Source organism: Diceros bicornis, chromosome X, assembly GCF_020826845.1.
Source record: "Diceros bicornis minor isolate mBicDic1 chromosome X, mDicBic1.mat.cur, whole genome shotgun sequence".
NCBI classification, from domain to species: domain Eukaryota; kingdom Metazoa; phylum Chordata; class Mammalia; order Perissodactyla; family Rhinocerotidae; genus Diceros; species Diceros bicornis.
The window spans coordinates 47,525,974-47,551,635 of record NC_080781.1 but is presented as its reverse complement, the minus strand read 5'-3'; the positions used below and the strand labels follow the sequence as shown (position 1 = coordinate 47,551,635).

At 38.1% G+C, this 25,662-nt stretch overlaps 1 protein-coding gene across 1 annotated transcript; it reads right to left on the bottom strand.

The window, feature by feature from the left end:
* Positions 1-22,583: 22,583 nt before the first annotated feature.
* On the bottom strand, positions 22,584-23,534 carry FOXR2 (forkhead box R2). The gene has a single exon (XM_058535969.1). It carries the CDS (start codon positions 23,532-23,534, stop codon positions 22,584-22,586), a length of 951 nt encoding a protein of 316 aa, XP_058391952.1.
* Between the last annotated feature and the right edge of the window lie 2,128 nt (positions 23,535-25,662).

Sequence of the window (25,662 nt, the reverse complement as noted above, 5' to 3'; positions counted from 1 at the left end):
GATCCTAAGCCAGACAAAGACTATGCAAGAAAAGAAAACTATAAATCAAAATCCCTGGTGAATATTGATGCAAAAATTCTTAACAAAATACTAGCAAACACAATTCAAGAGCATATTAAAAGGATTATACAACATTACCGAGTGCAATTTATTTATGGAATGCAATGATGTTTCAACATATGAAAGTCAATCAATGCAATGCATCACATTAACTGAATGAAGGGAAAACACCTCATGATCATCTTAATAGACATAGAAAAACTATTTGGCAAAATTCACTGCCCATTCATGATAAAAACACTCTACTCAAACTATGAATAGAAGGAAACTATGTCAACATAATAAAGGTCATATATGAAAATTCCACAGACAACATCATACTTAATGGTGAAAAACTGAAAGGTTTTTCTCTGAGATCAGAAACAAGGCAAGGATATCTGCTTTCACCACTTCTATTCAACATAGTATTGGAAGTCCTAGCCAGAGCAATTAGGCAAGAAAAAAAAAAAGAGGCACGTAAATTGGAATGAATGATGTAAAATTATCTCCATTCACAGATGACACGAACTTATATGTAGAAAACCCAAAAACTTTCAGAAAAAAACTGTTAGAACTAATAAATTCAGCAAAGTTTCAGTGTACAAAACTAACTCAGAAAAACCATTGGATTTGAATATACTAACAATGAACAATCTGAAAAGGAAATTAAGAAAATAATTCCATTTACAATAGCATCAAAAAGAATAAAATACTTAGGAATAAACTTAAGCAAGGAGTTGAAAGACGTATACTGAAAACTATAAAATGTTACTGAAAGAAAATAAAGGTAATACTAATAAATAGAAAGACATCCTATATTCATGGATTGGAAGACAACATTGTTAAGATATCAATCCTACCCAAATGATCTACTGGTTCAATGCAATCCATAATAATATTCCAACAACAATTTTTGCAGAAATAGAAAAATTCATCCTGAATAGCGAAAATAATCTTGGAAAAGAAGAACAAATTTGGAGGTCTCACACTTCCTGATTTAAAAACTTATTCAAACAGTGTGGTGGCATAAAAACAGGCATATAGATCAATGGAATAGAATAGAGATCCCAGAAAATAAACTCTCAGATATATGACCAAATGATTCTCAATAAGGGTGTTCTATTTGTTTGCTAGAGCTGCCATAACAAAGTACCACAGACTAGGTGGCTTAAGCAATAGAAATTTATTTTTGCATGACATTGGAGGTTAGAATTCTGAAGTCAGGATGCCAGCAGAGTTGTTTTCTTGTAAGGCCTTTCTGCTTGACTTGTAGATGGCTATCTTCATCTGGTGTCTTCACATGTCTTCCTTCTGTGTGTCTGTGTCCTAATTTCCCCTTCTTATTAGGGCAACTGTCATAATTGGATTATGGACCACCATAATGACCTCATTTAACTTAATTACCTCTTTAAAGACCCCATCTCCAAATAGAGTCACATTCTGAAGTACTGGGTGTTTGGCCTTTAAAATATGAATTTTGAGAGGATGAGGGGACACAATTCAGCCCATAGCAAATGCCAAGAGTGTTCAATGGAGGAAAAGAGTCTTTTAACAAATGATGTTGGGAAAACTGGATATCCACATGCAAAAGGATGACAATGAATCCTTACCTTATGCCATATACAAAAATTAACTCAAAATGGATCAAAGACCTAAATGTAAGAGCTAAAACTATAAAACTCTTAGGAAAAAATCATAGAAGAAAAGCTTGATGAAATTGGATTTCAGAATTGTTTATTTGATACAACACCAAAAGCACAGGCATCAAAAGAAAAAATAGACAAATTGGGCTACCTCAAAATTTAAAAATTATGTTCATCAAAGGAGGTAATCAACTTAGTGAAAAGGCAACCCATGGGAAGGGAGAAAATATATGCAAATCATACATCTGATAAGGGGTTAATATCAAGAATATATAAAGAGATCCTACAACTCAATAACAAAAAAATAACCAACCCAATACAAAAAGGGGAAAGAACTTAAACAGACATTTCCCCAAAGATGATAGACAAATGACCAATAAGCACATGAAAAGATGTTCAACATCACTAATCATTAAGGAAATGGAAATCAAAATAATAATGAGCTACTACCTCACACTCATTAGGATCACTACCATCAAAATTTTAAAGAAAGAAAATACCAAGTGTTGGTGAAGATGTGGAGAAATTGGAACCCTTGTGCACTGTTGGTGGGAATGTAAAATGGTGCAATTGCTATGGAAAACAGAATGGTAGTTCTTTCACAAATTAAAAATTGAATTATCATATGAGAGCAATTCCACTTGTGGGTACATACACCAAATAATTGAAAGCAGAGTCTTGAAAAGACATAAAGATGGAAGCAACTCAAATTTCCATTGACAAATGAATGGATAAACAAAATATTGTATATACATACAATGGAACGCTATTCAGCCTTAAAAAGGAAGGAAATTCTGATACACACTACAATATAGATGAACCTTGAGGACATTATGCTAAGTGAATTAAGCCAGCCACAAAAGAGAAATACTTTATCATTTCACTTATATGAGGCACCCAGAGTAGTCAAATTTATACATGCAGAAAGTACAATGGTGGTTGCTAGGGCTTGGATTAGTGGGGGTAATGGAGGATTACTATTTAATGGATATGAAGTTTCAATGTTGCAAGACAAAATGGTTCTAGAGATGGATGATGATGATGGTTACTTGACAGTGCAAATGTATTTAATTCTACTGAACTGTACACTTTAAAATCATTAAGATGGTAAATTTTATGTATATATATTTTATCACTATTAGAAATTTGAAAAAGGAAAAAGGAAAAAAATGAGAATTATAACAATACTTATAGGGTTGTAGTGATGATTAAATGAGTTAAAATACATAAACACTCAATAAATTTCAACTATTATTAATCTCCTATGGAAATTAGCACAATTTCTGTCATGCTTGATTTGCAAATGTTTACTTAACTGGAATGAATTGACTGTATTCCCTCCCTGAACCTGGAAGTAGGGCAGGTTTTATTCCTAATGATTTCAAAGCCTTAGTTTAACACAGCTTGCCCCCTGGAGGTTCCTGTGCAATTTCCCCCTGCAGAAGATGCAAAGAGAATGGGAATTTCTAATACCAACAGAAATCAGCCTCCCAGAAAAGGCAGGCTATTGGTCATATCTCTAAGCACTTTTGACTCAAAAGACTTATTTGGTCACTTCCTCAAATCACCCAATATGAGAAGATATAAGATATTTCTCTTTAATGGAATATTTCCCAGAGAAACCTAGAAATTCTATAAACATCTTGCCTGTTAGACTTGTTTAATCAGGAACCTAGAAAAAGTATTATTCTCTCATTCACAACAACTCCTAAAGGTTCTCCTGTTTCTAATTCTGACTCAGGATCCAAGATTTTAGTTTTCTCAGTTGTGAACTTCCCCTTAGTCATAAAAAGAGATATTGAGGCAGAAAAAACAATTTCTTGGGGCTGGCCCGGTGGCGCAAGTGGTTAAGTGCGCGCGCTCCACTGCAGCGGCCCAGGGTTCGCCAGTTCGGATCCCTGGCATGCACCGATGCACCGCTTGTCAAGCCATGCTGTGGAGGCATCCCATATAAAGTAGAGGAAGATGGGTATGGATGTTAGCCCAAGGCCAGTCTTCCTCAGCAATAAAAGAGGAGGATTGGCAGATGTTAGCTCAGGGCCGATCTTCCTCACACACAAAAAAAATTTCTTTAACCTTGCTGTAGTCTCTCTGTTTGTTGCTTCTCAGAGTGCTCTCAGAAGTGAGGATTTGAGGGTCTTCTTTCCAGTTCTTCAGCTCAGCCTAGGATCCCACAACTCTTCACTGCAATTTCTCTGCTTCAGGGAGGGAACGCCTTTTGGTCCCTGTTCAGCTACAGATTTTCTGTCATCCAGTGTAAAGAAGCAGAAGCAGTAACTAAAGTAGCAGCCAGAGTATCTGCATATGAGGATATCAGACCTGCCAGGTAAGAAAATTCTTCCTCGGTCACACACACACACACACACACACACACACACACAAACCTCCTTCTTTCTTTTGTTTTGGGTTTGACTTTTCCTTAGGTTAGAAGTTTGGAAAGATGACCTCTTAAGTCCCATGCAGTCTTAAGAAGCCACAATGGGTTGATGGCTCCTTGAATTCTCTTATTTATTCAGCAACTATTTTATGTGTGTGTGACGAAGATTGGCCATGAGCTAATATCTGTGCCCATCTTCCTCTATTTTGTACATGGGACGCTGCCACAGCCTGGCTTTGAGGAGCAGTGCATAGGTCCACACCCGGGATCCCAATCTGTGAACCCCCAGGCCACCAAAGTGGAGCACGTGAATTTAATCACTACACCACTGGGTCATCCCCAGCAACTATTTTTTGAGCAATATAGCATAGTGGTTAAGAGCATGTGCTCTGATACCAGATTGTGTGGGTCTGTATCTTGGTCCCACCACTGACTGGTTGTTTAAATAACTTCAAATAACTTCATCTTTCTAATCCTTAGTTTTCTTATCAGGCAAAAAAAAAGTAAGCTGGTTAAAACTGTACTTATCTCATAGGGTAGCTGTGAGGTTTAAGTGAGTTACTACTACATGTAAAGTACTTAAAACAGGGTCAGGCGCCTAGTAAATGATCACAAATTTTAACAATTATGATTGATGATGATAACAGTGATGAGTTTGTTATTTTCCTAGCTACTGTGGGAGACACTGGAAATACAAAAGTTAGTAAGACATTCAGCCCTTTTCCTAGAAGAACTTAAAGTCCAGTTAGTGTACTCAAGGTTAGTTATTAAGTTTTGTCTTTATTTCTGTGTATAGAGTATTTAAGGACCATTTCCTATAACCTCAGAACTGGTGGTTTGTGGGTTTCTGGGCTCCATTTGAATACTTGAGCAGTAAAGCTTCTGAGCATATGAGAAAGAACACTGAGCTAGAAGTCCTGAAACTTGGGTATTACTCCTTGATCTAAGTAACTTACTTTGTGCTCCTAGGCAAGTCATTTTCTTATATCTGTGATTCGATTCCTCTATTTTAAAAATGAGATGGGGTGAAATATTTGGTGGTTTTATAACATTTTTTAGCAGCAGAATCCTCCATTTCAAATTAAATCTTACATATAAGTCTAATCAGAAAACATAAAACAGAGGGCTTTAATTGAAACAAGGTAGAACCCCAGCACACCCTTCATAGCACTCCTTGAGGCACCTCCATGAAACCATGAAGATACCATGATGTGAAGATTTCAACCACCAGATTAGATTTTGTTTTATTTCATTTCCACCTGGGACGTTCTAGGAACTTATAACTTTCAATTTTAAGTTGCGTTAGGGAAATAGAGACGTACAAAGATGATACAGAAAGAAAGATCCTTCTCTTGTGTTTATGACCTCTTACATTCCCCTTCAGCATGTTACAGAATGTCAGTTTCCGTACATTTTATTAGAATGATAGTGCATAAGTGGAGTGAGATTTAATGGCAAAAACAAGGACCACAGAGTGGGAAACAACATTTGAAAAGGAAGGCTTTGAATCCAGGTGTCTATGGTAGAAACAAGTATGCTACTGAATAAGACCATTCAGTGTTGAGTACTTTATTATTCATTTATTTTTTTAAATAGCTTGACATTTTAACGGATTTGTTTCCATTTGCTTGCATAGTTGAATTGTATATCTAGAAATTTTCAAAAGATACATGTGCATTTCCCCATATTTACACATGTATTTATAAAATAATTTTCAAGGTCTGTGTTTTGTAACCATATGCATTCTGTGGATATCTGATGTAGTTCACTTGATTTTAATATAGAAAAAGTATCCTTTTGTTACCACTATGAACACATGGTAGCGGAAAAGACAATTTTCTTTATCTCAGAGTTTGCATACAGTACTGTGACTTTCATTAACCAATACTGGTGTATTTAAAAGAACACATAATTCAGCATGCCTGCTATTCTTCAGATGGCAAATAAACTTATTTTTTAATAAAAATATTAGATAATTCACATTTGGGTAAATGAAAAATCGCTTTTTTCCTCTTCCCTTTTCTTTTCTTTTTTTTCTTTGCTTATTTTTTGTTTATTGCAGTAACATTGGTTTGTAACATTGTATACATTTCAGGTGTACATCAATATACTTCTATTTCTGCATAGATTACATCATGTTCACCACCCAAATACTAATTATAACGCATCACCACACAAGTGTGCCGAATTACCCCTTTCGCCCTCCTCCCTCCCCCCTTCCCCTCTGGTAACCACCAATCCAATCTCTGTCTCTATGTGTTTGTTTATTGTTGTTATTATCTACTACTTAATGAAGGAAATCATATGGTATTTGACCTTCTCCCTCTGACTTATTTCACTTTGCATAATACCCTCAATGCCCATACATGTTGTCACAAATGGCTGGATTTCATCGCTTGTCATGGGTGAGTAGTATTATTGTGTATATATACCACATCCTCTTTATCCATTCATCCCTTGATGGGCACTTAGGTTGCGTCCAAGTCTTGGCTATTGTGAATAACGCTGCAATGAACACTGGTGCATGTATCTTTACGCATTGGTGTTTTCAAGTTCTTTGGATAAATACCCAGCAGTGGAATAGCCAGATCATATGGTAGTTGTATCCTTGATTTTTTGAGGAATCTCCATACTGTTTTACATAGTGGCTGCACCAGTTTGCACTCCCACCAGCAGTGTATGAGAGTTCCCTTCTCTCCACATCCTCTCCAACACATGTTGCTTCCTGTCTTGTTAATTATAGCCATTCTGATGGGCGTGAGGTGATATCTCATTGTAGCTTTGATTTGCATTTCCCTGATAGTTAATGATCTTGAACATCTTTTCATGTGTCGGTTGGCCATCTGTATATCTTCTTTGGAGAAATGTCTGTTCAGGTCTTTTGCCCATTTTTAAATTGGGTTGTTAGTTTTTTTGTTGTTGAGATGCATGAGTTCTTTATATATTTTGGAGATTAAGCCCTTATCAGATGTATGGTTTGCAAATATCTTCTCCCCATTGTTATGTTGTCTTTTCGTTTTGTTGATGCTTTCCTTTGCTGTGCAGAAGCTTTTTAGTTTGATGTAGTCCCATTTGTTTATTTTTTTCTATTGTTGCTCTTGCCCAGTCAGACATGGTGCTTGAAAATATGTTGCCAATTCTGATATCCAAGAGCGTACTGTGTATGTTTTCTTCTAGAAGTTTCATAGTTTCAGGTCTTACATTCAAGTCTTTAATCCATTTGAAGTTAATTTTTGTGTATGGTGTAAGGTAAGGGTCTACTTTCATTTATTTGCATGTGGCTATCCAGTTTTCCCAACACCATTTGGTGAAGACACTTCCTTTTCTCCATTGTATGTTCTTGGCTCCCTTGTCAAAGATTAGCTGTCCATAGATGTGTGTGTTTATTTCTGGGCTTTCGATTCGATTTCATTGATCTGTGTATCTGTTTTTGTGCCAGCACCATGCTGTTTTGGTTACTATAGCTTAGTAGTATATTTTGAAATCAGAGAGTGTGATACCTCCAGCTTTGTTCTTTTTTCTCAGAATTCCTTTAGCTATTCGGGGTCTTTTGTTGTTCCATATAAATTTTAGGATTCTTTGTTATATTTCTGTGAAAAATGTTGGAACTTTGATAGGGATTACATTGAATCTATAGATTGCTTTAGGAAATGTGGACATCTTAACTATGTTAATTCTTCCAATCCAAGAGCATGGAATATCTTTCCATTTCTTTGTGTCTTCTTCAATTTCTTTCAGCAATGTTTTATAGTTTTCCGTGTAAAGATAATTCACCTCTTTGGTTAAGTTTATTCCTAGGTATTTTATTCCTTTTGTTGCAATTGTAAATGTGATTGTACTCTTAATTTCTCTTTCTGCTACTTCGTTGTTAGTGTATAGAAATGCAACTGATTTTTGTATGTTGATTTTGTATCCTGCAACTTTACCGTATTCATTTATTACTTCTAAAAGTTATTTGGTGGATTCTTTAGGGTTTTCTATATATAAAATCATATCATCTGCAAATAGTGAGAGTTTCACTTCTTCCTTTCCAATTTGGATTCCTTTTATTTCTTGTTCTTGCCTGAATGCTATGGCTAGGACTTCCAGTACTATGTTAAATAAGAGTGGTGAGAGTGGGCATCATTGTCTAGTTCCTGTTTTAGAGGGATAGGTTTCAGTTTTTCACCATTGAGGATGATATTAGCTGTGGATTTGTCATATATGGCCTTTATTATGTTGAGGTTCTTTCCTTCTATACCCATTTTATTCAGAGTTTTTATCACAAATGGATGCTGTATCTTCTCAAATGCTTTCTCTGCATCTATTGAGATGATCATGTGATTTTTATTCTTCATTTTGTTAATGTGGTGTATCACGTTGATTGATTTGTGAATGTTGAACCATCCCTGCATACCTGGAATAAATCCCACTTGATCATGGTGTATAATCTTTTTAACGTATTGTTGTATGCGATTTGCTAGTATTTTGTTGAGGATTTTCGCATCGATGTTCATCAGTGATATTGGCCTGTAATTTTCTTTGTTTGTGTTGTCCTTGTGTGGTTTTGGTATAAGAGTAATGTCAGCTTGGTAGAATGAATTAGGGAGCTTCCCCAGCTCCTCAATTTTTTGGAAGAGTTTGAGAAGGATAGGTATCAAGTCTTCTTTGAATGTTTGGTAGAATTCACCAGGGAAGCCGTCTTGTCCCAGACTTTTATTTTTGGGGAGGTTTTGGATTACAGTTTTGATCCCCTTACTGGTAATTGGTCTATTCGAATTCTCTACTTCTTCTTGATCCAGTTTTGGAAGGTTGTATAATTCTAAGAATTTATCCATTTCTTCAAGATTGTTGAATTCGTTGGCATATAGATTTTCATAGTATTCTCTTATAATCTTTTGTATTTCTGAGGTGTTTGTTGTAATTTCCCCTCTTTCATTTCTGATTTTACTTACTGATGCCTTCTCTCGTTTTTTTTTGGTGAGTCTAGCTAAAGGTTTGTCAATTTCGTTTATCTTTTCAAAGAACCAGCTCTTGGTTTTATTAATTTTTTCTCTTATTTTTTTGGTCTCTATTTCATTTATTTCTGCTCTGATTTTTATTATTTCCCTTCTTCTACAGATTTTGGGCTTGGTTTTTTCTTCTTTTTCCAGTTCATTTAGGTGCATTGTTAGATTGTTTATTTGAGATTTCTCTTTTTTGTTGAGATAGGCCTGTATTGCTATAAACTTCCCTCTTAGAACCGCTTTTGCTGTATCCCATAAATTCTGGCATGTCGTATTTTCATTTTCATTTATCTCCAGGTATTTTTTGATTTCTTCTTTGATTTCTTCATTGACCCAGTCGTTGTTTAGTAGCATTTTATTTAATTTCCACGTATTTGTGGCTTTTCTTCCTATAGTTGATTTCTAGTTTCATGCCATTGTGGTCAGAAAAGATGCTTGGTATTATTTCAATCTTCTTAAATTTATGGAGATTCATTTTGTGGCCTAATATGTGGTCAATCCTGGAGAATGTTCCATGTGCCTTTGAAAAGAACGTGTATTCTTCGGTTTTTGGATGGAATGTTCTGTATATATCTACTAGGTCCATCAGTTCTAGTGTATCATTTAAGGCCAATGTTTCCTTATTAATCTTTTGTTTGGATGATCTATCCTTTGGTGTAAGTGGAGTGTTAAAGTCTCCTAATATTATTGTGCTACTGTCTATTTCTCTTTTTATGTCTGTTAATAATTGCTTTATATATTTAGGTGAACCTACATTGGGTGCGTAGATCTTTACAAGTGTTATATCCTCTTGTTGGATTGTTCCCTTGATCATTATGTAATGCCCTTCTTTGTCTCTTTTTACAGTTTTTGTTTTAAAGTCTATTTTGTCTGATATGAGTACTGCTACCCCAGCTTTCTTTTCATTGCCATTTGCATGGAGTATCTTTTTCCATCCCTTCACTTTCAGTTTGTGATTGTCTTTAGGTCTGAAGTGTGTCTCTTGTATGCAGCATATATATGGGTCTTGTTTTTTTATCCAATCAGCCACCCTATGCCTTTTAATTGGAGCATTTAGTCCATTGACATTTAAAGTAGCTATTGATAAGTATGTACTTACTGCCATTTTTTAACTTTTGTTATTCTTGGTGTTTTAGTAGTCCTTCTCTGTTCCTTTCTTCTTCTATACAGACTTGGTGGTCTCTTTAGTTTGACCTCTGTCTGAAAGCTCTACTCTTTAACTCCCCTCCTCCCTCATTTTATGATTTTGATATCATATATAACCTCTTTTTTGTGCATTTGTATCCATTACACTCTTATCATGGAAATAGATAATTTTTCCTATTTGTGGTCTTCTCTTTTCCCCTTAAATCAGTCCCTTTAACATTTCTTGTAGCACTGGTTTCTTAGTGACAAACTCCTTTAATTTTTGCTTGTCTGGGACATTTTTGATCTCCTTCCATTTTGAATGATAACCTTGCTGGGTAGAGTATTTTTGGCTGTAAGTTTTTTCCTTTTACCTCTTAAAATATATCATGCCATTCTCTTATAGCCTGTAAGGTTTCTGCTGAGAAGTCAGCTGATAGCCTTATGGGGTTTCCTTTGTATGTAACTTGACATTCTCTTGCGGCTTTTAGGAGTCTCTCTTTATCTTTATTTCTGGACATTTTGATTATGATGTGTCTTGGTGTGGGCCTCTTTGGGTTTATCTTGTTTGGGGCTCTTTATGATTCCTGTACCTGGATGTCTGTTTCCTTCCTTAGGTTAGGGAAATTTTCATCCATTATTTCTTGAAATAGATTCTCTGCCCCTTTGTCTCACTCTTCTCCTTCTGGGACACCTATAACACGGATGTTAGTGCGCTTGATGTTGTCCCAGAGGTCCCTTAGACTGTCCTCACTCTTTTTAATTCTTTTCTCTTTTACCTGTTCAGCTTGGGTAATTTCTCCTAGTCTTTCCTCCAGCTCACAGATCTGTTCTTCTGTATCCTCTACTCTGCTTTTGAGTCCCTCTAGTGAATTTTTCATTTCCAGTATTATATTCTTCATTTCTGATTGGTTCTTTTTTATATCTTCCATTTCTTTGTTGACATTCTCACTGAGTTCATCTATTCTGCTTCCCACATCAGTGAACATCCTTAACACTCTTAGTTTGAACTCTCTGTCAGGTAGGTTGCTCATTTCTGTTTCACTTAGTTCCTTTTCTGGGGTTTTGTCCTGTTCCCTTACTTGGAATGTATTCCTTTGCCTCCTCATTTTGCCTCTTTCCCTGTGCTTGAGACTACGTATTTGTTAGGTCAGCTACGTCCCCTGCTCTTGCATAGTTGACCTTATGTAAGTGATGGCTTAGGAGGCCTGCAGTGTGCTTCCCTCAGTTCTCAATATTCCAGGGGTGACCCCTATGTGGGCTACGTGTGTCCTTCTGTTGTGGCCTGTTTGCTCTCCCTCTAGGTGTCCAATGATGCCGAGTTATGCTCCTGGCCAGCTGTTGTAATGCTCAGCTGTTTGTAGTTGTTGTGGGCCCTTCAGTCTGTTTATCAATTGTGGGGAGACCCAGCACAGTTTGCTGCAAGTTCTAATACCACATTTGTGTTGCAGTATTTCTTTTAAGTGAGTAGGCCCCCAGCGTGGCAGGTTGTTAGGGTCAGGGCCTTGCAATTGCTATAATCTTCCAGGCTTTAGGTCTCTTGTCAGCTCTCTGAGGATTACAGCTGGGCGGGGCTGGCCTCAGGCACGGGAGCACCCAATTGTTTCAGACTTTGGAAGGTGGGGCAAACCCCCTCTGTTGGTCTTTGAGAAGCACAAGTCTTCTGCACCTGACAAGCCCTGCCACCCACAGGTCCACACACACAGTCAACACAGTCCTGCCCGGTGTGCACACCCTGACCTCCCGAAGCAGACCCAGTCTCTCCACGGCGGGAGCCCCACACATCCACCACTGCCCCACACTCTCCACCCGCTCCTTGGTCACGCCCTTCCCCACTGAAGTCTTCTCAGTTGCCAGGCTGCAGAGAATCCAGTCACCAATCTATGCATGCCCACAAGTTGCCTGAGGGCTTGTTGTTGGGTGGAGCCAGTCTCTAGTGTGGGCTCCCTGCCCTGGCTGAGCTGGGTTAAATTAGTGCTGTAGCTGGTGGGGCAGACCCTGGGCTAGCAGGCCCCAGGGAGAACTCCATTGGCGTCTTTGTCACCACACCCACACCAGGCCACAACAATGGCCGCCGCGAATGTCCCAATCCCTGGAGAGGTCTCACCTCTCACTGAGATGCACACTGGGCCTATTAGGTGAGTCTCTTTTCACCAAAGCACTGTGCACCTTTCTTTCTGGTGATTTTAGGTTGCTTTCTGCAGTGGGTGAGTTTGTGCGTGGGCCCATTAAGAACCGGTTTTAATTTCTTTGTGAACCAGCTTTTCTGGGGGTATTCTCCAATGTTTTAATAGCAGGCAACGTCAGATATTATGCCACTCGTCTCGATTGTGCTGTGTCCACAAAATGCCCACAGTGGGGCCACTCTCCGGCTCAGGGCCCCACGCTTCCAGGGAGGGCTGCCTACCTGTGGGCTGTTCCCTGGGTGGCCGTGAGGCGCTGAGGCTTGTGAAGGCAGCGTTTTTCCTCTCCAGAAGGGAGTTTCTGCCTCTTCTACCTCAGTTATGATTGTCCTTTTTTGCAGGAGTTCCTCTTATCCAGTTTTAAGTTCTGTCTCAGGGGTAATTTTTCCACGAGTAGTTGTAAATTGGCTGTGTCCTTGGGAGGAGGTGAGTTCAGAGTTTGCCTACGCCACCATCTTGACTTTGAATCTCTATCTCTTTTTTCTTTTGCTGTCTTTACTTTTGGTGTCACATCCAGTAACTCATTGACAAATCTAATGTCATGAAGCATTTCCCCTATGTTTTCTTCTAAGAGTTTTATAATTTTAGGTCCTATGTTCAGATCTTTTGAGTTAATTTCTGTATATGGTATAAGGTAAGGGTCCAACTTTATTTTTTTTGCATGTAGATATCCAATATTTCCATCACCATTTGTTGAAAAGACTGTCCTTTCTCCATTGAATGGTCTTGGCATCCTTGTCAAAAATCATTAGACCGTTTATGTCCGGGCTTATTTCTGGACTCTCTATTCTATTACGCTGGTCTATATGTCTCTGTGGCAATACTAAACAGCTTTGATTACTGTAGTTTTGTAGTGAGTTGAAATCAGGAAGTGTGAGACCCCAAGTTTGTTCTTCTTTTTCCAGATTGTTTGGTGATTTGGGTTCCCTTGAGATTCCACATGAATTTTAGCATGGAATTTTCTATTTCTAGAAAGAATGTTACTGGGATTTTGATAGAGATTGCAATGAATTTGTAGATTGCTTTAGATAGTATTGACATCTTTACAATAAGTCTTCAAATCCATGAACATCAGACATCCTTCCATGTATTGGTGTCTTCTTTAATTTCTTTCAGCAATGTCTTGTAGTTTTCAGCGTATAAGTCTTTTGCCTCCTTAGCTAAGTTTATTCTTAAGTATTTTATTCTTTTTGATGCTTTTGTAAATGGGACAGTTTCCTTAATTTCCTTTTCAGATTATTCACTGTATAGAAATACCATGATTTTTGTGTGTTGATTTTATAGCCTGTAATTTTCCTGAATCCATTTGTTAGTTTAACAGCTTTTTTGTTTTGTGGAGCTGTTAGGTTTTTCTATATATCAGAAACACATGTCATCTGTGAAAAGAGATAATTTTACTCCTTCCTTTCAAATTTGGATGTCTTTTACTTCTTTTACTTGCCTATTGCTCTGGCTAAGACTTCCAGTACTATGTTGAATAGAAGTTGTGAAAGCAAACATTCCTGTCTTGTTCCTGATCTTAGAGGAAAAACTTCAGTTCTTCACCAATGAGTGTGATATGATCTGTGAGCTTTTTGTATATGGCATTTACTATGTTGAAGCAGTTTCCTTCTATTTTTAGTTTGTTAAGTATTTTCATCATGAAAGGCTATTGAATTTTATCAAATGCTTTTTTTCTATATCAATTAAGATGATTATATGTTTTTTTCCCTTCATTCTGTTAATGTGGTGTATTACATTGATTGATATTTTTATGTTTAACCATCTTTGCATCCCAGAAATAAATCCCACTTGGTTATGGTGTATGATTGTAATGTACTTTTAATACACTGTTGAATTTTGTTTGCTAGTGTTTTGTTGAGGATTTTGCATTAATATTCATCAGGGATATTGATCTGTAATTTTCTTATGGTGTCTTTGTCTGACTATGGTATTGGGATAACGTTGGCCTCATAGAATGAGTTTGGAAGAGTTCCCTCTTCTGCAACTTTTTGGAAGAGTTTGAGGAAGATTGGTGTTAATGTTTCTTAAAAGTTTGGTAGTATTCACCAGTAAAGCCATATGGTTCTGGGCTTTTCTTTGTTGGGAAGTTTTGATTACTGATTCAATCTCATTAGTTACAGGTTTGTTCAGCTTTTCTATTCCTTCATGATTCTGTCTTGGTAAGTTTTATGTTCCTAAGAATTTGTCCATTTCATCGAGGTTATCCAATTTTGGGTATACAATTGTTTATAATACTCTCTTATAATCCTTTTTAGTTATGTAAAATCAGTTGTAATGTACACTCTTGCATTTCTGATTTTAGTTATTTGAGTCTTTCCTCTTTTTTTCTTAGTCAACATAGCTAAAGGTTTGTCAATTTTGTTGATCTTTTCAAAGAACCAACTCTTGGTTTAATTGATTTTCTCTAACGTTTTTCTATTCTCTATTTTGTTTATCTCTGCTCTATATTATTTCCTTCCTCCTTCTAGCTTTGGGTTTAGTTTGGTCTTCTTTTTCTAATTCATTAAGATGTAAAGCTAGATTGTTGATTTGAGGTCATTATTCTTTTTTTAGGTAAGGATTTACAGCTATAAATTTTCCTCTTAGCACTGCTTTTGCTGCATCTCATGAGTTTTGGTATGTTGTGCTTTTGTTTTCATTTGTCTCAAGATATTTTCTAATTCCCTTTTGATTTCTTCTTGGACCCACTGATTGTTTTAAAATGTGTTAATTCCCACATATTGTGGATTTTCCAGTTTTCTTTCTGCTATTGATTTCTAGTTTCAATCCATTGTGATCACAAAAGATATTTTGTACAATTTCAGTCTTTTAAAATTCATTAAGACTTGTTTTGCAGCCTAAATTATAGTCTATTCTGGAAAATGTTCCATGTGCACTTAAAAAAATTTGTACTCTCCTATTGTTGGGTGAAACGTTCTGTATTGTTTATCCATCCTTATAAGTTAAATATAATGTTCGCTGTCTTCTTTGAAAAAAGTTAATTCATTTTGTTTTTAGATATTTTACTAAAAAGTTTTTGGATTGACTTTATTATCTTGTTTTGAATTCTACAAAAACTACCAAATTGCCATTTCAGTTTCATTATTCTTCTTGTTATGAACTCTCATCAGATCTTTTATTTTTGAAAATTATCATTAAAAAATTAGCCACAGACATTTTCAATTTTTTGTTATTTACAAAAGTTTTTGTATTGCTTTGTTACTTCACTGAAAATTCTTGCAATCAGCTACAGGCCTGAGTTCTTTATCTTCAACAAAGAAAATCTGTCTCAGAGCCCTGTGGAAAAAAGGAACTCTTGGGCACAAGCTTCTGATAGCATTGCTTATGCAACTTTGATACTATACCACAGGATGTCAGGATTTCCAGAATTCTAGTAGAGAAGCAGATGGGTTCATGAGACTGCTAACCCAAGATCAAGCAGAAGAATTAGTTGCATAGGACTGAATGAACTAATGAGGGATGGTTGTGGATTTTGTTTGGAATATTGTTGATGTCTAATGTTCTGTCTTCTGGATATGTAAGGAACTCCTTTCTCTTTTCATATAACTCATAACAATTTAGTAGACTATGCTTTTGTAAACAGAATTGAAACATTTGTAAATGATATATTTTTATCTCTCCCTAACCCCTCCAGAATTTGGAAATTCTCATTGAGTATTCTTATTATCATGGCAATATAATTATTTTCATAGGTTCAATAAGAATCTGTCTTCCTTGTTACCAGGATATAATTGGAAACAGTGGTTATACAACTAAGGCTTTGACTGGAATGTCATATTTGAGAATGATGCTCATTTAATCAGATAAGATCAGACACTTTTAAGGATCTAAGGTTGACTTTACTGAGCCAATGCTTACAAAGCTCTCTTGGGAAAACTGGCCTGGCACCTGGTTCCCAGCCCTTTAAGTAAAGAAGGTCCCTTCCTGGCAGGCCTAGGAAATTTAGGATACTTTGAGTACCATGAGAAGAGAAGAATTTGCCCAAGTTTATAGGTACTATAGTTGAAATCTGGTAGTGAGTTCTTGGTTTGGCTTTCTAGCCTTAAAGAGACTTTAAAAACCAGTCCAATCTGGGGCCAGCCCAATGGCATAGTTGTTAAGTTCACGTGATCTGCTTTGGCGGCCCAGGTTTTGCTAGTTCAGATCCCGGGCATGGACGTACGCACCACCTGTCAATCCACGCTGTGGCGGCCTCCCATGAGCAAAGTAGAAAAAGATGGGCACCGATGTCAGCTCAGGCCAATCTTCGTCAGCAAAAAAGAAAAAAAGAGGAAGATTGGCAATGAATGTTAGCTGAGAGTCAGTCTTCCTCGCCAAAAAAAAACACAAATCCAATCTGGGATTCCAGTGAAGCAAATTTAGGAAGGCCTATATGGTATAGTATGAATTCTTACTGCATCTTTGTAAATAATTAGACTAAAGTTAATGAGATCAGCCTTATTTTGTGAGCAAGAATAATCTTTCTTTGAGACTATTTTTGACCAAAGGGAGAGAAGTGACTCCCTTTTAGAGACATTTTGTGTTTCAATGGAAAGTTATTCACTGTCTGTAGTAGGCCCTTGGGGTTGTCATAATCCAGCCATATTCATTGTCTTTGAGTTATTTTGCAACTCTTTGTAAATTGTAGGTAACTGATAGATATGTAAATTAAATACCTTAAGGTTGAGATTTAATTAACCTCTCCTCCCCAGTTGGAAAACCACTTTTGTCTTCTTTTGCAATTCATCTCAACTTTCCTTTAATTCATATAAATCTGTGCTGTTTTGACTTTCCCTTTGAACATGTTATATTTCCTCATTGAATGAATAAAATAAAATCTTTAACACTTGTTCATTTGTATATTTGTATGAGAGTCATGATTTTATCTTTTTCTGAAAATTATCTTTTTTTTTCCTTTTTGCTGAGGAAGATTTGTCCTGAGCTAACACCCGTTGCTAAGCTTCCTCCTCTTTTGCTTGAGGAAGATTAGCCCTGAGCTAACATCTGTGCCAATTCTCCTCCATTCTGCATGTGGGACACCACCACAGCATGGCTGGGGAGTGGAGCAGCTCCGCACCCAGGATCCGAAGCCACGACCCCCAGCTGCCGAAGTGGAGCATGCAGAACTTTCACTACTTGGCCACGGGGCCAGGCTCTGAAAATTATCTTTTAACAGATTAAATAAATAATAAATAAATTTTAGAAATATTACCATCAAAAATGTTTCAGAACTAACTTTTGACTAATATACTTTTTCAGACCTTTTAAAATTTTGTACTATATCTGCCAATTTACCATTCAAATGATAGAGTTCCAGAATTTAAAAAATTTATATAGTGCCAAAAGATTGTTTCTGTCCCCAACACAATAAACCTTCATATATATATATATGCTAATATAATAAAAATAAATATTAATTAAAATATAATAAAAATAAATTTCTCATGTATACACATATAATAGAATATTATATGTATAAAATATATGTATAATATGAATTCATATAAAATGAATATTATATGTATAAAATTTTCTCTTGGTGAAGCTGATTCATTTGAGAGCAAGTTACATTGTGGCACTTTGCCCTTAAATACTTCAGTAAGTAGCTGAAGAAGCAGAAGCTCAAGTAAACCTAGTAAGGGTTCTTCCAGTTGTTTGAGAATAATTGGGCTAATCTGGTCTTCCTCTATTTTATCCCTCAATAGGCTAAGCAAAGTGTACAGATTTTTTCATTCCCGATAACCCAAAGAGGGAAAAGCCAGCTGCTGGTGTTGTTTCCCTTCTAGCCCAGAGGACTTAGTCCACTGTAATGCAATCAATAACTCTAAATGGTGAGCGAAAATAAACATATTGCTCCTATTATGTGGAAAGCAGGCACTTTCCACATAAATTCTCCCTTAAACTTTATAGCAATACTCAATATTATTTCTATTTTACAGGTGAGGTGAAATAACTTGCTTATTAAAATAGCGCTTGAATTTGACCAAGTCTAGGCCCTTTACGTGCTCCTGTCCATTGTGCATCTTGCTCTGTCCCTACCAGGACTCATCTCTTTAAGTGGACTAACCCTGTTGCATTTATCACTGTTTTCGGGAGTGATTTCCCAGTGGGTTGAGTGGGGAAACAACTGATTCCGTTATTTATTTAGCTCCTCATCCTAAAATGGGAGTGGCCATCTGCTTGCTGTCTTTATAATCACCGAGGCTACTGAAACTGAGGGAAGCGGGGGCAACATGGGGGGAGAAGGCTGATGAACTGAGTTCCAGGTTTTAAATGCACATTTGTTACTCGTCCTTTTCAAAACTCCTTCGTGAGTGTGCAATGACCATAGCGATGCTGTTGATGGTGACATTGGCACGTGCGCGACTGTTATTGCCAGTATTAGATTTGACAGCTAGAAACGCGCGCAAAAGTTGCCTCAGCCTGGTTCTGAGTGGCGGCCTCCAGGCACTGAGTGCAGCCGTAGGTTGGGGGCGAGGGGGAGCAGCCAAGTCGTCGCCCAGAAAGCTTTAGTTAGCCGTCGCCAATACCCTAGGCGCCACCTTGCGGCCCAGCAGCGCCACCCCACCCTCTTCTCACAGTCCTTGCTATGGAAACCCTGCTTGAGACCACGGAAGCTGCTCCCATCACCGCCAAGGACCAGAAAGCTGGAGCCTCAGAGCCGGAATCCGGCCCCGCCTCCCCTGCCCACGCTGAACCCCTCCCTGTTCCTGCTTCCCCTCTTGAACCCGGTGTCCCAACCTTGCCCCTTCATTGCTGACCCCAAATTCTGCACCGTTGTCATTCCTGAACCCGGACCCGTAGCCCCGGCACCCGCTGCCATCCGTTTATTGGTCCCATTAGCTATCCTTGCTGCTTCTGTCACATTTCCAGTGGAGTCAGTATTCAGAGACCTAGAAAGTGAACTCTTCAAATCTGCAGAAGAATCCAGCTTTGGCAGAATTTCGTATTAGGCAATTTTGATGTCCTTAGAAAAAGACCCTATATTTAGACTGTCTTTACAATGCTATGGTACCCTTTGGCCCTCTTGCCTTCATGGCAGGAAGATGCGCCTGTACTATTGAAGTAACTTGCACTATTAGGTAACTTATAAGTGCTCTACAAAGCAGGCTATAGGCTTGATTCAGTAGCAGGAAAGAAAAAAAAAACGCTAGGCAAGAACTAGTTTATTTCAAGAAAATATGTATTTCTATTTCAAAGATGTAATGACAGAAGAGTTGCCTGGAATGGACAACCAGCTGGTGAAACCTTTTCTAAAAAATGATACTGAAAGTGACACAGAAATTGGAGAAAATTGCTTATAGCATCCTTCAAACTGCCTCCTCCCACTCAAGTACTACATGATTTTGAAGTATATTTAGCAGCAAGGATAACAGTTCAAAGGCAGTTTGCCTACTGATACAGAAGAACTATGGGATCTTAAAGAATTAGAGAAAGAGGAAGATTTGATAGATGAGATTGACATAAATCCTCATACTGTGTTTACAGATCAAGAAGATGAAATCTTTTTTAAGAAGAAAGGCAGAGAAAAGAGATATGTAAACGTTACCTAAAATAACTGACTTTCTTATTCAGGGCGGTTCTCCAACTGAGGTTACAAATACAGAGTGCGGGATCAATGGATGACGACATTAGCTGAAATGAACATAAGCCTGTGCCATCCATATATTTTTCTCTTTCTGCTCAACCTAAAAGTTTAGGTCCAAATATATACAAGAAAAAATATCATTTACAAATTCAGTGAGAAGAAAGAAGGTGGCAATCATAACGGAAAGAATATCTGTATCAACTGTATACCAGGTATGACAAATATCAAAGCACCTACTGCCGTTTACAAAGCTTTCAGTTGATGTAGTGAATGGTAAATATCACCCCCTTCGACAAAACTGATTTTGAAAACTCACAAAGGAAAGATTAGTAATACCAGTGCAAGCACTGCTGATGGCATCAATGAACAAGGAAGAGCTTTGGAGAGCAGTAGCCAAGAAGAAGTCACTTGAAGTACCAGGATATTGGTGAAGAAGAAGAGCAGGTGCAAAAAATTCCTTGAAAGGAAGATCTGCTGTCAGCTGAATCATCTGAGGTAACTGAAGAAGTGCCATGCCCAGCCACAGCTTTTTCCAACCAAAGCAGAAAGAAGGTTCAGAAAAAATCAGTAGAGGATTTCAAAACTCAAAGGCGTCAGGTTGCAGCAGAAAATTCAGGTTCAGTTCTGAAAATAAAAGTCTGCACTGTGTGGAAAATTTACAGATATATTAAATACATTAAAAATGTAATTTGTGATAAAAATAGTCTGGCTAATTTTACAACAGGCTCTTTTATTTACAAGTGTTAATTTTGAAAAAAAAGAGAAGCAAATGTTGAATACTTATAGCCAGAATATTTTGTTAATTCCCAGGTATTCTGTCAACTTTGTCTTTGCCTTATGATACAGAGGTATTATCTACAATTATTTATTTGAAGAATACTGTTTGAATGTTGCTTTTGGAATTCAACCTAAATACACAGTTTTGTAGGAGCTATAACAAACGATTACAAAAAAAGTAAACATTTCAGTTGATTTATAATTATATTGAATTAATTGCTTTTGTATTTTACAGGAATTTTTGTATCCTGATTATTGAAGGTTTTTCAACTAAATGCATACTTAAAAATCTAATATGTTTTCTCCTGGATATTTCGTTAATAATATACTAACATAAAAGGCGGAAAGTGATGCTTAAATCTGATAAAGGAAAGTTTATTTGTATAGAAAAGATGTTAAAGAGAGTTTTGAAATTAGAAAACCAAATGCTGAAATGTTCATTGTTGTTTGTTTTTGTTTTTTAGTAAAATACCACTGATATCTCTTGGTTCCCAATAGCCCACAGGATAAAGTCCAAACACCTAAGTAGTACAGGAAAAGACTTTTTTCTTTTTGGCCAAGGAGGATTTGCCTTGAGCTAACATCCATTGTGAATCTTCCTCCTTTTTTGCCTGAGGAAGATTCACTCTGAGCTAACATATGTGCCAATCTTCCTCTGTTTTGTATGTGGGTCACCATCACAGCATGGCTGATGAGTGGTGTAGGTCAGTGCCTGGGATCCAAACCAGTGAACCTGGGCCCACCAAGTGGAATGTGCTGAACTTAACTACTACACCATGGTGCTGGCCCCTGGAAAGGCCTTTTGCCTACCTTTCTTGCCACTATTGTCCCTAATATAGTTAAGCCACACTGAACTTCCTACCATTCCCCCAAACACTGCATTTACTTTGTTCACACTGTTGCCCCTGTAATGTGTTTTCTCCAGTTTATATGCCCAGAAAATCCCTATATAGTCTTCAAAACTAGCTCAAAGATACTTCCTTTTCAATGCCTTTCCCAGGAAAAATGTCTCCTCATTTCCATAGCAACTGTGCACATCTGTTTCATCACATTTATATTACAAATATCTGTTTATGTGTCTGTCTTCCACTAAACTGTCAGCTTTTTATCCTCAGCACCTAAGATGGACCTTGACACATTGGCATTTCCTCAATAAAGGTTTGATGAATGAAAGAATGGAAAGCAAAACCTTGTCATCAAAAGTCTTGGGGTTAATACAGGCTCAATTCAAGGGCTTTTAATATCCAAACTAAAAGTACTTGGGTGGAATTATTTGTCAGTACTGGAATTGGATGGCAACAGAACTGAGAAGTCTAGGAACAAAAAGAGAAAAGTGAGGCCCTGAAGGGTAACATGGGTCACTTAAAAAAGAGATATAGCTGAGATATAGCTAATGTATGGTAGAAGGGGGAAATTTGAATTTCCAGGCTTTGAACATCAAGCCCAGTTCTTTTTATACATATATACTTTCACATAGCATTTGAGACTCTCCAAAGCCTGGCTCCATCCTGCATTTTATGCTTTATACTCCACCACTTGCTTTCATGTGTGAGCACACTCTCCAGAAAAAAGAATTCCTTTTCTTGTAAAATATGCCCTTCTCTCCTTAACTTTTATGCCATTATTCCTAGGATTTCCTGCCTCTGCTCAAAATGCAGAACAACTGTCACTGTCCTCATGCAACTTTCCATGATTCCTCACCTAAATTTAAGCTCTGTCTCCTCTGTACCCCTCTCACTTCATTTAATACTATTCTTGTAGCAGTAGTTAAATACAGGCTTGGCACCTACCAGGCAGGGTAGGCTCAGGGATTAATGAAGACCAATCGGAGCATGGGTAGTCACAATAAAGAGGGCAGTGTTCCAGAAAGGGAGCAGTGGTAGTTCAAAGGTCAAAGAGGGAGGTCATCACATCTGGCTGGCTCATGCACTGTTGGATGCTCTCCTTCCGAACAGAGGCTAAGGCATGAGTCTCCTCCTGAAAGCGGCGATGTCCCTCCTCAGTAAGCCTCCATAGGCCAGACGGTGGCCTTGCATTGGCCCTGTCCTGAAGGCTGACTGGGGCCTTCTCAAAGCTGCCCAAGAAGCAGAGGTTGTGGCTGATGGTGTTCTTCCAGCCATCTGGAGCTGTCCAGAAAAAGGGGAAATGCTGTCGGGTGAAACTGTAGATCTCTTGCACATTGAGGCCACAAGGGGGGCTGTTTCTTAATGCCAGGGCAATTAGGTGACTGTAGTTGAGAGGGGGCCGAGGCCAGGACCTCCTCTCCTGGCTGTTGCCTTGCCATAGTTTCTGGCTCTGGAAGCACTCCCATTTGTTAGGGGGTTGGAGGGTCATAGAGGTGTTGTCATCTTGTTCCTCAGTCTCCTCTTCTGTGAGCTTCCAGTCACTGGGGGAGGAGGTGAGCTGCTTCTGTGGGGGAGATTGCTCACTGGAGGAGGATGGCAGAGTCTCCATCACTGTGGGCTCTGAGCAATTAGACTCTTTATCCTTTGGGAGTGGCTGAGGTAAAGGAAGCAGGCTTGTCAGATCCTTTTTCTTTCTGGGCTTTGGGGCCTCCTGGCTGCCAAGGGAGCATGCGATGTTGGGATTCACCCACATCCACAGGTTGGGTTCAGAGTCAGGACCATCTTTGTCAAGATTGGGTCTCCTCTCCTGAGGCACCTTTGGGGGTTCCATTACTCGGAGTCTGTATTTGGCAAAGTTCTGCTCAGCTAAGGGGCATTGGTCTGTGGTGCAGGGCAGGAATATCTCATTCCCCATGTCCCAGTCCATCAGCCCTGGGACCTGGCCATGGAGACTATACCAGAACTTAGGATTTTTTAGTTTTAGGTCCATCTTTAGTGGAGAGACAGATTGTAGGAGACTTCCGAAAGGACAGAGGTCTCTAAGGCACTTCTCAAAGCCCTTGTTGGGGCACTGTTTTTGATGAAGCATATGCCATCTAGGGAGTTTATCAGGAGGTCTGCTAGAAGTACTGGAAAAAGGGCCACCTATGCTTCATTAATTAGTAGTCAGACTTGGAGAAATCTCAGTGTTCTGGAACAGAACTCAAAACAGGGAAGTAACTAAAAAAGAGATTTTGAGTAGGAAAAAAAGATCGAAGTGTAATTCCTAACCTTTCATTGGAAGAAGGAAGAGTCCCTATGTGATCACCTACAAATTTCGAATTATATGCAAACTAAGATGACTTGCATAACAAGTGATTGTCTGGCATACTTTTCAACTCTTGCTGGGTTCATTTAATGAAGGAACAAACAGGTGTACAGATCACATGATATTTGGGTTATTCTTAATGGTTTAAAAATCACTTCATTTTTAAAGTGCCTTTTGTCAAGTGCTTTCCCATAGATGATCTCAAGTGATTCTCATGACAGCCCTGCAAGATAACATAGTGGGTATTATTAACCCCGTGTTACAGAAATGGGAACCGAGATCTACAGAATATTTAAGACTACATATCTAAGTAGCGGAGCTAGAGCCACAGCCCAGGTCTTCTGATCCTTTTGTTATACTCACTGTCTCTTAATCACATTCAACATACTGTATAAAGGAGGCAGCAATATGTGTAACTTGAGTTTTACAGCAAAATGGTTACTAACTGAAGATGATCTCTGTTAGTCTCAAACCCGTGCTAGAACTGAACTATACTGTTATTTTCAATCTTGTTCTGGGAAACAGCTGGCTTCCCTCTCTCCAGGTCACCGTCTCAGGAACTAGGATCTAAACTGTACTCTGAAGACAGTGGGACCAAACAAAGTTTAGCTATGACATGCAAATTCCTGAAAGCTCCGGAGTTTGGCTTTGCAGTAAGTTCATCCCAAGGGCATTCTTAGGGAAAACAAAATGGGAAGGTTTCATTTAATCGAGTCTGCACAAAATCTATCTATAAAATATGTGATTTCATTGAAACCATTACATAGGACTACACCTCAAAAATATGCAGCAAAAGTCAATGGGAGCTATTGGGGGAACACACTAAACCCCTATTGTTTCCCCACCCACCTTTGTCCTATTCTACTCAAAATCATCCTCCAAACAGACTGCCAGAGTTATCTTTCTACTGTATAAATATAAACATTAGTAATAACAACTTCATTTTCTACCGTTAATACTTATTGAATGCTCTAAGCACTATATGTGATTTAGTTAAATCACTAATAAATAATTGCTCCTCAAAACAACCTTACAAAATAGGTGCTCATATTATTCTCCCTTTACAAAGGAAACAAAAAGCCTAAGTCACATAGCTGGTAAAAGGCAGAGCTTAGTTTCAAATCCAGGCAGCCTGGCTTCACAGCTTGTGCTCTTACCCACTATACTAATCTCTTTTGTTTCTCTACTACAACATAAAACCCTATGATAATGCAGAATAAAAGGCCCCCCAGAATCCCACCCTTGTTTACTTTTCCAGGCTAATTTATCACTTCAGCTTCCTTGCTTCATACTTCACAACCCAGAAATACTGAACTTCTGGGATTTTCACCACGCAACACCCCCCCCCCCGCCATCTTTTGTCTATGCCCCTTTGCTCAAGTTACCACCTCTACTTGGAAGGGCCTACTCCCAATTGCCTTGGCTTGGCTAACCCTTACTCATCTTTTAAGACTCAAGAAAGCCTTCTCTAATAAAAATGCTGCTTCCACCTCGCCATAAAGAATCAATTGATCTTCTTCCCAGCGGTACACTGACCTGGGAGAAACAGGACTAACCCTGAAATAATCAGCTTATTATGACAAATCCAGAGAGCCTTTTGGTTGTGTTCTGAGATACTTTGAAAGCCATAATCCTTTGTTAATTGCCACTTACTGCTTGTTTTCCTCTCCAAGGGTTTGACCTCAAGTGCCTGGGCAGGGGAAGGGAACTTTCTAAAAGACAAAACAAAACATAAAATCAAATAAAAACCTTGTCAAGATAGCTACATCCTGGGGTGAGTTTCACACAGCTTAATGCAAAGAAACTGTTC